The sequence below is a fragment of the Larus michahellis genome, chromosome 1 (genome assembly GCF_964199755.1).
Source record: "Larus michahellis chromosome 1, bLarMic1.1, whole genome shotgun sequence".
Classification (NCBI taxonomy): domain Eukaryota; kingdom Metazoa; phylum Chordata; class Aves; order Charadriiformes; family Laridae; genus Larus; species Larus michahellis.
The window spans coordinates 83837580-83851590 of record NC_133896.1 but is presented as its reverse complement, the minus strand read 5'-3'; the positions used below and the strand labels follow the sequence as shown (position 1 = coordinate 83851590).

The 14011-nt window shown below is 39.7% G+C and overlaps 1 protein-coding gene across 4 annotated transcripts in view; it reads right to left on the bottom strand.

Annotated features, from left to right (window-relative positions):
• NDUFA9 (NADH:ubiquinone oxidoreductase subunit A9) overlaps positions 1–13098 on the bottom strand; it is a 55342-nt gene extending 42244 nt beyond the window's left edge. For 3 of the 4 annotated variants that reach the window (XM_074589426.1, XM_074589419.1, XM_074589409.1), the window contains exons 1-8: positions 12930–13068; positions 8532–8702; positions 7642–7739; positions 7359–7450; positions 4324–4465; positions 3072–3174; positions 2291–2358; positions 2063–2139 (exon numbers count right to left, since the gene is read on the bottom strand). In XM_074589426.1, the coding sequence (XP_074445527.1) occupies positions 2063–2139; positions 2291–2358; positions 3072–3174; positions 4324–4465; positions 7359–7450; positions 7642–7739; positions 8532–8702; positions 12930–12987 (809 nt within the window). In that variant the 5' untranslated portion in view covers positions 12988–13068. Of the gene's footprint in view, positions 1–2062; positions 2140–2290; positions 2359–3071; positions 3175–4323; positions 4466–7358; positions 7451–7641; positions 7740–8531; positions 8703–12929 lie in introns of all 4 variants that reach the window. The other variant, XM_074589400.1, reaches the window with a different exon arrangement.
• Between the last annotated feature and the right edge of the window lie 913 nt (positions 13099–14011).

The following is a 14011-nucleotide window of genomic DNA, read 5'->3' as shown; positions in this document are numbered from 1 at the left end:
AAAAAAACCAAAACAACCAAACCTCATTTTCATTAGTTATTAGCAGGTTTTTTTAGCAATTTTTTTGCCCTTACACTTTAACTTCCTCATGTCTATCCAAAGGTACTATAAGCCAATTCCACTTTTATCCTGATACATAAGAATCATGTAAGGATGTATAGTGTAGCCAAACTTAAAAATGTGAAAATAAGATAAACACTCTTTAGATTTAACAAGTGGATGAAGCAAAACCAATGCCACTGAGGAAAGAGTGGAAGAGGTAAAAAAACATACCAAATCTTTGGTCATTCAGAAACAGCAATGACACCACTGCCATTAAAACTCTATTCCACCACAGAGTAGGAAGGAAGCCAAGGGAGGGGTGGGGGGACGACACGACACGGACATGGGACCCAACCAAAACCCAAAAACAGAAATAGAATGCTCTTTTACAAAATTAGTATTTTAAACTCAAACTGGTAACTCCGTTTAGAAAAATAAAAAAGCGTCTCATACAGCTTTAGTCAAGGGTTATGCTGCAGAGTTCCTTTGGTTCTACAACACTGGTTTGGATCTTCACTTTAGACCATCATTTATTCAAAGTTTTTTCAGTCACTGTTAGGTGCCTGGAACTCTGTATTTCTTGCAGTGAGAATCTGGCATCCTTGCTTGAATTCCTACCTCGGAAACCTGGGCACCGAACTTCTGGCCCTCTGTAAATTGCCAAAAAATGAGACTTTGAAACTGTAAGAATACATTCAAAGTTTAGCCAATTGCCCTTCCATCTGGCTGCCAACAGTGTTCTATTTAGTGTGCAAATCTCAGTTTCTCCTGCAGTTGGAGCAGTTGCTTCTGCTCAGGCAGCAATGAACCTAGAAACAGGTGCCTCTCCTTCCTTTTGTGGCAGGCGGCTTTGGATACGTATTGACCCATCTACAAGTTTGCCCCCAAGAGATCAAACAGTCACCCAAAGGGTTAATTATGTTATATTTTGTGGTTTTGCGTTAGCTGTGTCCATCTGACATCTATGTATCTATTCTCTTTGATTAAAAAAGTGGTTTTGAATGGCTGTCTAGCATTTGTTTCCACTTGTTCTTTAGTGTGACAGTTCATATCATCCCAGTGATCTGAAAGCAACTTCAAGTTACTTATTGTAACCTTACTGTTGCCTTAGTAGTCCTTTCAGACCAGCTTCTTTCTCTTATTTTGCTAGTTTTTGAGCAGAAGTTCCTCAGCATGATCCAAAAGAATTTGAAGACCTGTTTGCTGCCTTTTCAGGCACACTGCACATCTAGCCCAGCTGCCAAGATAACACCTTCCTCAACAGCTCAGTTACAGCACTGAAGAAAGTGACATCATGTGAGTAAAAGACAAACCATCAGCCAACTCTGCACTGCGAGAATAAAGAGCTGTCACTGCAACAGCATCACAAAACAAACATGGAAAAAAACAATGTAATCTCAGATAAACATTTTGCAAAATCCTGATCCCATGCATGTTTTCAGCGTATAAGGGGAGAAGACAGTGGTATACATGCAATAGTAAAAAAGAGAGCTGCTCAGCATCATTTGTATCTTGACTAATTAATGAATCTAATCTTCCTTTTACCACATATATTGTATGAAGACCATTTCCAGTGCTGTTACAGCATCAAAACATGGACCCATTACCTTGGTATTTGCCATGGTGTTTATTCTTAATGCTAATGACCTATTCTGACTTAGAGCTTTTGTATACAAAGCATTTCAAAAGATCCACAGTCTCTATCCATTCTAATTCCAGGTGGTTTCCACACAGCTTTAGCAGAATTTTCTCCAAATCTATGTTGTCTAGCATGTTTCTCAAGACTGTCTATTTCTTTGTGTGCACATACATAACATTAAATGCAATGGGGCCCAAACTAGGATTTTCAGAGTACTCATAGTAACAGCTTGAGTCATTTTTCCTCCCAAAAAGGAGGTGGAATTTACTGCAGCTCAAACTGTGTGCATGGATAGAGAAATTAAATGTACTGTGCAGCATGCCAAAAAATGACACCAAAAAGAAGTGCTGGGAGTTAATTAGAATCAGAAAAGTAACCTACCCAGCCAAGGCGTATGTTTTTCCTTTAGCATCAGGATCCTGAATTGCATTCATAATTGCCTTTGCTACATCAACCACCTGTGAGAAACAAATTCAGACAATTACCAATAGAAAAAAGGAATGCATGCACACACTCCTCTTTCAGAAGTGATTTACAAGGGGAAAAGAAAAAAAAACTAATATACACACACAGAGGATGTGGGATTGTCTTGTTTTCAATTAAACTTACATAGACCGGTTGCTTCACTGTTTTTTTGCCCAGAGAAATAAGAGGCACACCACCAAACCAGCGCATGTCTGATAGAAAGACACATACATAGCTTGAGAATAAAATCTGTGAATCCTTTCAGTAAGCAAACAACCAATACCTTTTGCACTACACTGAGTGTGGATCTCTTCTGAAAATTGACTTAACTTTCAAAAAAACAACCAAACAAGCAACAGAATTGGGAAGAATGACCATCAAATTTCAGTAGCGCTTATCGCAATGCACATTTAGTTTTCTTATTAACAATCATGGGAAGCCGGTATTTTCTACTGTTTACCTAGAGTGGGTCAGAGATACCTCAGCTTTGCAAGACAGAAACAGATTCCACTCTTCCCTGTCCAACAATTTTGTTGGTGTCATATTAGTCATTGCTGTTGCTTCTGAGACCAGAACAACTCAGGTCATTTTTTTACATTCCAGCATTACCAATTTGAAAAAATACTTTCAGGGTTAAGATGACCAGACCGTAGCTCAGAACAATCTAAATTAAAAAACAGTGGTACGCCACCACCCCGGAGGGGTGGGGGAATCAAACAGCAAAGTTTAACTAGATTCAGAAAGAATTCAGTCATGAGATGAAAATTTATTATGTTTCCATTACACACCTTCAGCTAAGAAAATACGGCTCATTTCTGATCAAAACATACCTCTTCGCCTTTCAAAAGCAAGTCACATTTTCACTCTGTTCTCTCTAGACAAGTGTACAAATCATACATGGCTTTATCATTTCAAGAGTACATACTTGCGTAATGATTGAGAAATCGGTCCTCTCTCCCAAACATCTCAGAGGGCTTCAGAATTATAGCATTTGGAAATTCTTCCCTCACTGCTTTCTCTCCAACAGCCTATCGTTCAATTAAAATGAACACACCCATTAGATCCATTCTGAACAGACTAGAAGAGAACGCCTTTTCAGAACTTAATGCATCCTGACTACAGCACTTTTGATGGTGTAATTAAGAAATTACACCATCAGTAGCACAAAAATTGTTTATATCTGAACAATTTGATCTTTGATATCCTATGCTAAGATAAAGGTCTCACAGAACATCCCAAAAGTCCCATAAACATGTAGGTCATTTCTTCTATTTAAAGTACAATGCAGTCTCTCTAATGAAGTGACACAAATTTAAAATTACAAAGTTCAAAAAGGAAGAAGCCTAACCTAAGTACTTCTCTTGCTTATGTCAGACCAGAGCTTGGAAGCAAGCAGAAGGTTTACATAACTCCTACTACATTATCAGAACAGTCCAAGAACTGCTTAAGTACAGCTAGACATTTCAGTGGCAGCTATCTACTTTCCACATGACAGTGGTCGATACAGTAACAGCTATCTATCCTATAGAGTTGTTACACATTGAGAGCTACCAAATTTTAACCCTGGTTTTAAAAAATGTTTATAGTAAAGACAAGGCAGAGTACAGCAAGCTCAAATAAAACAAAAATAGCTGAAACTACAACAGTTCCATTAAAAAGAGAAAATTATATCTCCTAATAAGGAAAAAAATAATAGGATACCAAAACCAGATTTTCTTTTCTTTTTTTGGTACAAGAGCAGGTAACAGTCCCACTCCAAAGGCCTGTAATCACGATAATCGTCTGTCTTTGCAGCATTCATTGTGGTGTCAACTGCTTACTTTGCGAGGTCATTCCAGCCTTAGATGTTAGGCCTGATATCAGATCCCAAACCACCAAGCTAGTTCCTCTTTCTTAATGACAGTAATTTTGGATGCAAAGATATTAAACGGAAGAAAGGAAGAGTTTTCAGAAACACAAGATCTATTTCCCTTCAAAGCACATGAAGTACTAAAGAGGATTTCTAGCTGCAATAAGCACAGTAACTCAAAAATTCCTCAGCTGCAGAAAACATTCCATAGTAAATTCATACACTGATTTCCTTCAAACAGATCCAGTTGGGGGGGGATGGGGGGGGCGAAGAACAACCAAAAAGTTCACTCTTGTAAAATATATTCAAAAAAAAGTTTCAGACTTACTTTACTCCTGAGGTATTTGGAAGGACTCTTCATGCTAGCATTCAGGTGAGAGATATGAACGAGTGTTTCCACACCAGCTTCCCTAGTTATCTGCGCAATACTTTTCGGAATATTTACAAATTCATCTTCAAAACTGAAATTTCTAAAACAAGGCAAAAACCAAATTTTAGAGCAATCAACAGTGGTTGCCCACCAACCAATAGCAATCATTACATACTACTTGAATATATTTCAAAAACCTATCTTGATGCTCTTTGTTAGAAAGTTTCTCTTCATGAGGGACTCTTCATAGAATAAAAACATGAGGCAAGTGAAATGCAACAGTAAGCTTCAATTACAGCAATAGTACTGTCTGCTTTTTCACCAGTTAAGATTAAATCAGCAGGAAAAATCCTCTTGCCCCCTAGTCTGTGACAAACAGGAAACTCTTCCAAGTGAAAACAGATTATCTTTTTTAAGAGAAGTGCTGCATCCTGAAATCTTAGCAAAGCTGTCTTTTTACAACACCTGTTTGAAATTTGTCTCAATTACACTACAAAGGAGCTCAAAAATTCTGAGCATCCTAAGTTATGGCAGATGCTAGGCACTGGGAAAGTGGACAAAACCAGAGCAAAGAACTCACAGGTGCCTATGCAAATGGAAAATTTTACATTGACAGAAGAGTTAGAACCATTTCCTAGCAGCGCTAAGAGACTTCAAGGAGACGCATGCAAAAAGAACACCTCACTTTATAGCATTCAAGGGGCCTAAATTAGGGGGGTTCAACTGTAATCTAGTTTGGCATCTGATCAAGAACAATGCAGAAGTTCCGTCTCCAAGCAGAACTGACACTATAGGCTGGCAACAATCCCAAAATTCTTTACAAATATCCCAAGACTGCAAGAAAGAGAACTGGCTTCTCATGTCTTTATACTGTCCTTGTAAACACCCCGCTCCGTCTTTTCCATTTGCTTTGGGTAACAAACATCTTGTCTAAATGCCTCTCTCTGTCCTTATCTACTCCCACAGCTCTTCAGATCCCACTGGAGTCTAAAGAAAGCCTTAAAAATAAGAAGTTATTTTTGACCCTTCAGTAACTAATCTGATCCTGGGAACCATCACTCCTGTTCTACTCACAAAAATAGATTTTAGAAACACACAAGAACGAACAACATCCTCTTGTAACTATGGAGTTTTCAAACAACATAGTATACACAGATGAGACTGTACACTAATACTAGGCAAAGGGGAAAGTATTTAATGGCAGGCTTTACTTTTTTTTTTTTTTTACTGATCTCTACTTCTAATCTTACTCTTTTTTTTTTTTCCCCTGCTTAAGTTTTTCATAGACTTTTGGATGATTACAATGGTTAGTCTGACCTCATGTTTAACAGACCATAGAATTCTATCTCAGGGTTCCAGCACCACCATCGATATCAACATGGTAGATAAAATAAATTATAAGAACATTTGTGAAATACAGTGGTAAGTTTTCTTAACATGTACCAAAACTCCTCTGCTTTTCAATCTGTTGAAACCAAATGGAGATTTGGGATTTTTAAAATAGAATCTAACTTTTTGTTGTTGTCATCACACTTCCTTTCAATAACAAAGAAACCCTCTCTTATATAAATCGTACTTTTTTACGTTAGTCCAGAAATTTTCAAGGAGGAAGTACATATGAAATATCTATCTGAAAGATAACAAGAGGTTACATTGTCCTTGGTCCAACTGTACAGACTTTCTTTTCTTCCCTCACTCCCACATTATGAAGAAATTTCTTCTAACAGCAACAGACTTTTGAACTGTAATGTTCATAATTTAGTAACAGTGCAAAACAATCCTGACAGATTGGTTTCTACATTTTTACCTATACCCCAAACTCTGAAGAAGATATAGAAAGAACTAAAAACCTCGTCAGATACACAAGACCAAAATCAATTTAGATTGGGTAAGCTCTTGCCCAGTTAAACTACGTTATAGACTCCAACAGTGCGACAAGGAGCTAAGCGACTATCGGAAAAAGTACCTCTACAAATTTGAATGCAAAATCAAAGTGTCTCTCAGAAGTTATGTATGATATTTGACTAGACAATATTTGACTAGACAAGAAACAGCTGAAATGGGTGCTTGCCAACAGACATACTATTTTAGGAAAAATAATTGTACAATTTGAGAATACAACACCAAATGGCTACTCACAAAAAAAGAACAACAAAGGCGTTAGGCTTGTAAATGCAGATGAAACCGATATCTACGTTTGTTTCTGTCTATTACGATAGCAAAATTATGTACCATATAAAGGCAAATCACACAACTAATGAGTTTTTGTCTGGAAGTTCTGCACAAGGCTTTAAATAAAGAGGACAGAAGTGCACACACGTAAAAAAAAAAAAAAGGCTATTACAGGTATTGTAACCAAAAATAAATAAGGCATTTTTAAAATAGATTTCAAAAAGGAACTATTTTTAACAATTATTACCAAAAAATGCTTATGTAGCTGTTAGTGTCTATGCCAAAATTCTATCAAGGAATGATGTTATTAATCATAATCTTAGGGATTCTCCATTAGCTATTCCTGTTTATTAACATCTACCAGAGAACAGGAAAAGCTTGATTACAGCTTATTCTAGTAGGCCACAATTTATCACTATGCCGACATGACACGATGAAAGCCCACTTCTGTAACAACACAAATAGGAGCTCACAGAAACTGGTGAGCCTCTGTCAGCTATAGGAAGGCACCCACAAACATCTTTCAGATGTATGAAAACAGTACACTGAACTCTCTGACAGAAAAAAAGCTATAGACTAGAAAATTATAGAAAGAATGCGCTTTTCAAGAGCAGATCACAACCAGGATTCTAGTTAACCATTTAAAGAAAGGGAAGAACTTTTATATGCAAAATTCAGTTCTGCTTTTTTGTAGAAACCAAGAATAATGTCAGTGTCACTGCATATTGCATGCATGCTGTAAAATACAGCTACAATGTCCAATACCTGGTACAAAACTATAATCTATCTATATAGGGAGGGGGAAAAAAAAGGAAAATTACTTTGTTTCCCATTCCTTTCCAACAAGATTAATGACCACATTGCTGTGTTCCACGGCTCTTCGGATAGAGTCTTTGTCCTTAGAGTCCCACTCCTGTAACCAGAGCATCAAATGGGAAAAAGATGAGATAATGTGTAAATAGGCATAATCAAAGAAAGATCTTTCACACCATTTCCATTTAGAGGCTAAACAATAGCTGAAGTTCTGACTTTGAGAATGATTAACAGACTTCCTTGTATAGCGATGGTATTGTATTTGATCTAAAGCCAAAGCAAAAGACTTACTAAGAAGAGAAGTTGCCCCAGGTCACCCATCGGTCGCAGATACATGAGGTCATACTGATCACAGCGATAGGGTATGATTACTTGAGATCCAATGCGACCTAAGCATTCAAAAAAAAAAAGTTTCATTTATCTCAAACCACTACTTAACTTTAAGTAGATGAACTTCTGAATATACAAAACTTCTTTTTTTCCCTGGCAGTAAAGCACAACAAATACACATAGATATTTTGAATAGTTATCTGCAAAGCTAAAAGTAGCACAGAAGTAAGTTTTTGAACCAACAACACTGGATACAGCAAGGACATACTTGAATATTTGAGCTTGTAAGACAAACAATATAAGCTCGTTAACAAACAACAACAAAAAAAGTCACAGTGTGTGCTATAAAATAGTCTAATACCTAAAAATGTGTCACATCTAAGGATATTTGCATTTTTTTTGAAGTTGCAGGGAGAGAAGGAAAAAAAAAAAAAGCGAGAATTATCTTCTGAAACTCAAATTCAAAAGGGCAATTCTAAAGAATTCCAACCAAATTCCTGCAAACGTTTTAGTAAAATGTCCTAATTAAGCTAAAACTAGAAGAATCAAGTAAGTGCTGTACCTCTCCTAAGATATGCATTTTACAGACTGGAAAAACAGTACTTGAAGGAGAATGACTTATTTTAATTACTTTAATCATGTTCTAAAGCTTCTAAATTTCCTAGATTAAAACAGTTTTACTAATTGTCACATCTTGGCACTTTAGCATTATGAAAGTATCACTCAAAATATTTCTTCACTTTTAAGATACAAGATGCCAAAGATTTCTAGATAATCCTGCAACCTGAAAAAAACCTAAGAGTTTTGTTAAACGCTTAACTTTTTTAATTAGTGCTCCTAGGGAACGTTACCTAAACGGTTGACAACATATCGTCCCAGGAAACCTGTAGCCCCAAAGACAGTGGCCACAATGCCACTAACAGAGGATCGTCCACTTCTTCCACGAGGGATTACCGCATGATGAACTTGGCGGTGCTGATGCAACACAGATGGTGCTGCAGCTAACACAGAAATGCCAGGGCCTACAACACAAAACAGGAGAGAGCATGTGATATAAGCTAAAATTTACAGTGTCAAACCCTAGTTGATGCTATTTTTCATATTAAAGATACATTTTCTCTCTTCTCCCTCAGCAAAATTTCCCATGTCAAGACTCCTGCCAGGCTATTTTGGAAATATCTGGACAGGCCAGAGGACAGTAGGCTTGATGGAGCTGGTTTTTTTTGTTTGGTTGGTTGGTTTTTTTTGTGTGTGTATGGTTGGACTCGATGATCTCAAAGGTCCTTTCCAACCATGAAGATTCTATGATTCTATGATAAAAGTCAAAGACTTTATTCTAAGACAGAAAAGGAGCAGACTAAGGTTATCAGTTCCTAAAGCACAACTAAAGCTTAACTGTCTAGCATTAGTCCTTGATGTATAAGGTGAAGCACAGAGGTTAAGCAAATAAAGAATACTTGCTACAGGTCTTACAGGCAGGTCCCACCCAAGTACATCCACATCCTGCTTCCAGGTCTGGGAACTGCAGGACGAAGACCTTAGAATCACTCCAGGTGCAGTTAACCAAACTTTCTACCTCAGTCTAAATATAGCAGACTCAAATGTTGGAGGAGCAGCGATCCCCCTATATCATAGCTCTGGAGTGAAGGGAAATGAAGAGATGCAAAGAGCCAGATCCATGATGCACAAAATATTGCCTCAAAGCTGTTCCTTTTTGAAAGGAGCTATGAAAAGCTGAAAGCCATGGAAACAGAAGATCAGTAAGATATTCGCATATATTGACAAGGTAGCTCCAATAGGGAGTTTGAGGAGAAGAAACACGCCCTCTCCAACAAAGTTAGCCAAAAGCAGGAAATAAAGTGCTTGTAAGAGATTTTTGAAATTAGAAGTATTCAACACCACTACGTGTCCATGCTCATAAAAAGAAAGGAACAGATGAGATGTAGAGTGCATTAACACATTACAGACACATGGTTGTTGACAAGAGCAAATTACAAGAGCTGTCACTGGAAAACTAGCTTGAGAATGTTATAGAAAACCAGTAACTGACCTTCCAACTTTCAGTGAGTCATGGCCATAAGCATTTTCTAGATAAGAATAAGCAAGTTTCATCTTCCCCATATAAAACTAAGTAGCAAGAATCATAATGAAAACAAGACTAGCATTTGATATCAGAATGACGGATGCATTGGGAAACAACAACAAAATAATCTCACTTGTACACTAAAGCAGTCCGTTTTATCCTGATATGGTTAGGTATTACCAGTTACACAGTGGCACTGATGTAGCCGTGATGTTAAGAAGACAGAAAGGACAGGGTATGTTTGGTCATAAATTCAATTTTGTTAGAATTCAAACCAGAAAATCCAGCAAGATTTTAGTGCCCGAAGGAAGTGTTTCTCTACCCAGAAGTTTGTCTACCCCTCCTCTCTCCATACCAAAGTGGAATAATAAAAGATACCAAATCTCCAATTTTGTCCTGAAAGGTAGTTTGACACTCACTTCACTAAATAAAGCAATTGCACGCATACTTGCGCTCAAACTAATGTACTGTGCCTAGAAACTATACTCCAATTGGCTGATAGAAAAAGGACAAGATAAGATATTACCTATCTTCAAGTAGTTATATGACTTCCTAAAAAGCAACTCTCCTACAAAATAGGTCCAAGCTCAGGAACCGAGCATGAACTGGTCCAAGCTCAGAAACTGGGCATGGCATTTGTCTTAAAGTAGCAGATATGTAGGGCCTCTCCATTACTGAAGCCAAGACCATGAGACTAACTAAGAGAAAGAAGGAAAATACAACCTATGATAAGCATCCATCAAAAAAAACACCAAAAAAAAAAGTCACCAAAACCACCCAAAAAATCCCCCCAAACCCTGTTCCATTTGTCAAAGATCTGCTGGAGTTTACAGAAGTACACACTGCTGAGGCACCCAATTAATGTCTAAAAACATGGCATGCAGTTTTAAAAGTGAGACAATATGTTCATATTAAAGTTACTCACTAAAACTTACAACACTTCAAACTGAAGTTTTAAAGAATATGCCAACTCCTCACTGCCATATTTACCACCTATCTTCACTCTCTGCTTTTCCCATCATCCAGTTAATTTAACATTGCCCTCTAAAATCTCTGTGTATACTTCTGCAGAATTACAGCGGAGGTGAAGATAGTAATTTCAATGGATTTTTAATACAGGATGTCTTAAAACACATTACCACACTATCCTTCCAATGTTATCGACAGAGACTACAACAAACACACCCTAGTCCCTAGGTTTTTACATTCAAAACTCTTGGAGAGGAGGGCTGCTTTTTTTTTCTTTATTCTTTTAAATTACAATAGAACAAACTTGCAAATGAAATCAGGAGTGTACACTGAATACTCTATGCAGAATAAGGCTGGTAGCTATGTAATGGGTACCCGGAGAATGGAGATTAACCAAACTCAGTATGAGTGAAAGCATAAAGGATAACACTGAGGGAGACGGTTGGATAAACTTGTTACCTTGATTTGTGTTCTAATAAATAAGGTTTTGTTATTTACTTTATTTTTCAGGACTGGGTTCTTTATAAGCAGCAGGATTCCTTCAAGTATGCAAAAAAGCTACATGGTATGCTGAGATGGTGAAAGAGAAAGCTTGATGACCCATACTCCTTCTCAGTACTTTGTTTATATAGAATTCTCTTTCTAAAGGTTTGTAAAAAAAAACCAAACAAAAAACCAAAAAAACCCCCCCAAAACCCCAAAAAACTACACAATATCCATATTTACAGAATTAACACTATTTCTATTACTTTTAGATAGGAACATTTCAATCCTTATAACGTAAAACCTAAAAGCAACAAGATTTTAGTCCACGGTGAGTACCTGTTGAAAAAAGTATTATTAGATTAACACATGTAAAAAAAGACAAGTAAGTTAATCTGAAAAAAATTCTACATGTCTTTCAACTGCTTCATGGCTTTTTTGGTGTTATTTCTCAAAAAATTATTGATTACACTCTTCAGGATGCTGTAACTGTCACACTAACAAATAACATCCAATTACTGTCTTATATTCTCCCACCTGTGTGTATACACCTGTTACTGCTTGCCTTATGCTGTAAGGTCTTTATGGGTGTACATCTTTTCTTTTTCCATAACTGTACAATATCTGTCACAATATATCACCATCTATGGCTAAATGCCCAATGCCTACTGTATTACCAAAAAAAGTTGAGTTTTAAGTATCCTTAAAACCACGAGAGCCAAGGTACCCAGGCTAGAGAGATCCTCACCATGATTCACAACCAGTACAGGACCTTCCACATGGCATGGAGCCGTCATAACACAACCCTTATTAACTCCAGACTACATAACTTAATAGAGCCATACAGCTTTCACAGCCCATGTTAATATCTCTAGACTGAGTGGCACTGCTTAAAACTCTGTGCTTCTGTGTAACACAGACTTGCTCAGAGCTCCTTTCCGCAGGGCAGTAAGATTTCATCTTCTCCACTAACCAGAGTCTGCTTATCATTGGAAATTTACTTCTACAATCCGTATCTGAAGCAGTTTAAAAACACTGATTTGAATTAAATATCCACAATAAACCAGAACCATCTTCTTGAAAAGACACACTGCTCCCATTAAAAGTGTGTTAAATTCCTTCCTCACCTTTATAAGCCAACAAACCCTGTTTGCCATCTCCCCACTTACTCAACAGAGGAGCACATACGGCACCAATTTATCTAAAAAATCGGTTCTGTTTTGGCAGCAAAGGCCCAAATACAAGCTTTAAATACAATTTCGGTGCTTCAGCATGCTTACAGACCATGGCCAGTATGTCAAGGTCGCCCAAGAAATCGTAAAAGGAATCCAAACGTTTAGCCTGCAGGACAGCACTTCCCTTGGTGAGATTTTAACGGTCCCAGTGAGACAAGCTACTGTGCGGCTGTGACAGCAGTCTGCAACCCTTTGGGCTACAAACCGCCGTTCCCTACAGAGAAGGCAGGCAGAAAACGGACCATTTCTGCCGCAAACAGTTAATTTAACCATCTGATTTCCAGGCGCCGGCCTGCCGGCTCCCTCACTCGTCTCTCCTCCGAGGACGCCGCGGTGAAAGAAGGGCGGCCCGCGGGCTGGTAGCTGGCTTAGCACCGTATAGGCTCGGGTGGAAAGCGCAAGGGCAGCCGTTTCCCCGCGGGGAGGGGAGGACAAGGGCGGCCCCCCGGCGGCGGCCCCTCGCCGGCGGTGACACTCACCTGCCCTTGGCAGCAAGAGGCCGCGGGGAGCCCAAGAGCAGCGAGCCACGGCCGCCATCTTGCCTTACCCACCAGCCCCCGCTTCGGACGGCACGCCGACAGGGTCAAACCTTGCGCACGCAGGGAGGGCAGGGAAGTGCGCCTGCGCAGGCCCCCTCTGACACAGCGCGCATGCGCCTAGAGGGGACCGTGCTTCTCCCCCCGCCGCGGGGCGGAGCTGCGGCACGTGCGGCCTCTGCGCGCGGGCGGCCCCGCCCCTGGCCAACCTTCCTCTGAGGGGAGGCGGCGGCGGTGGGTAGCGGCTCCCCTCGGCCGATGCGGGCCCATGGTTCTGCTCGGGATCTTGCCGGCCCTGCCGAGCCCCCGTCTTCGGTCCCTGAGCAGAGCCGCGGGCGGTCGTAGCCCCTGGCAGCGCAGCAGCTGCCGAGCTGGTGGGCTGGAGCCCAGCCGGCCCGTGGGGGACGGGGAGGCCGCGGCGGGGTGAGCGTCGTGGGAGGCTGTGGCGCGCAGTTGGGGCCTGGCTGGGGAAGGACGCTTGAGGTCGTAGACGCATAGCTCTGGAGGGGGAGTTCTAGAAGCCCCCAAGAGCGGAATTTCGGAGGGAGGCTGACACACACCCCCCAACTCGTGCAGGTGCATTTGAAAATCCCAAGCTTAAATACTTATTCATCTCTATTGAGAAACTGCTGTTTCACAGGTCCTTGCGCCTACTTCCGATTGCCCGTCTAGTGGGAAACGAGCCAAGTCCAACAATTAAATGACAGTAACTTTGGCCACTACTAAGCTGGACTGATTGAAAACATTTTCAGTAACTCATTACTTAACGCCTTGAATTACCTGGCCTCATTAAATTAGCCTTAAAGGGGAATAAAACAGTTTTACGATTACAGACATGCAACCACTCTAAAATTCCTAACTCCCTCTGTCATCCTCGGTCTTCGACATTTCACTGAGACTTTTTCCCCTAAGCAAGCGCTGCTGTGAATGTTGCATCACGATCACACACAGGGCACTCTAAATCTGCCACTCGCACTATTATAGCCTCGTTTTTCCCATGGGTTCCCATTGGTTTTTAGTCTGCA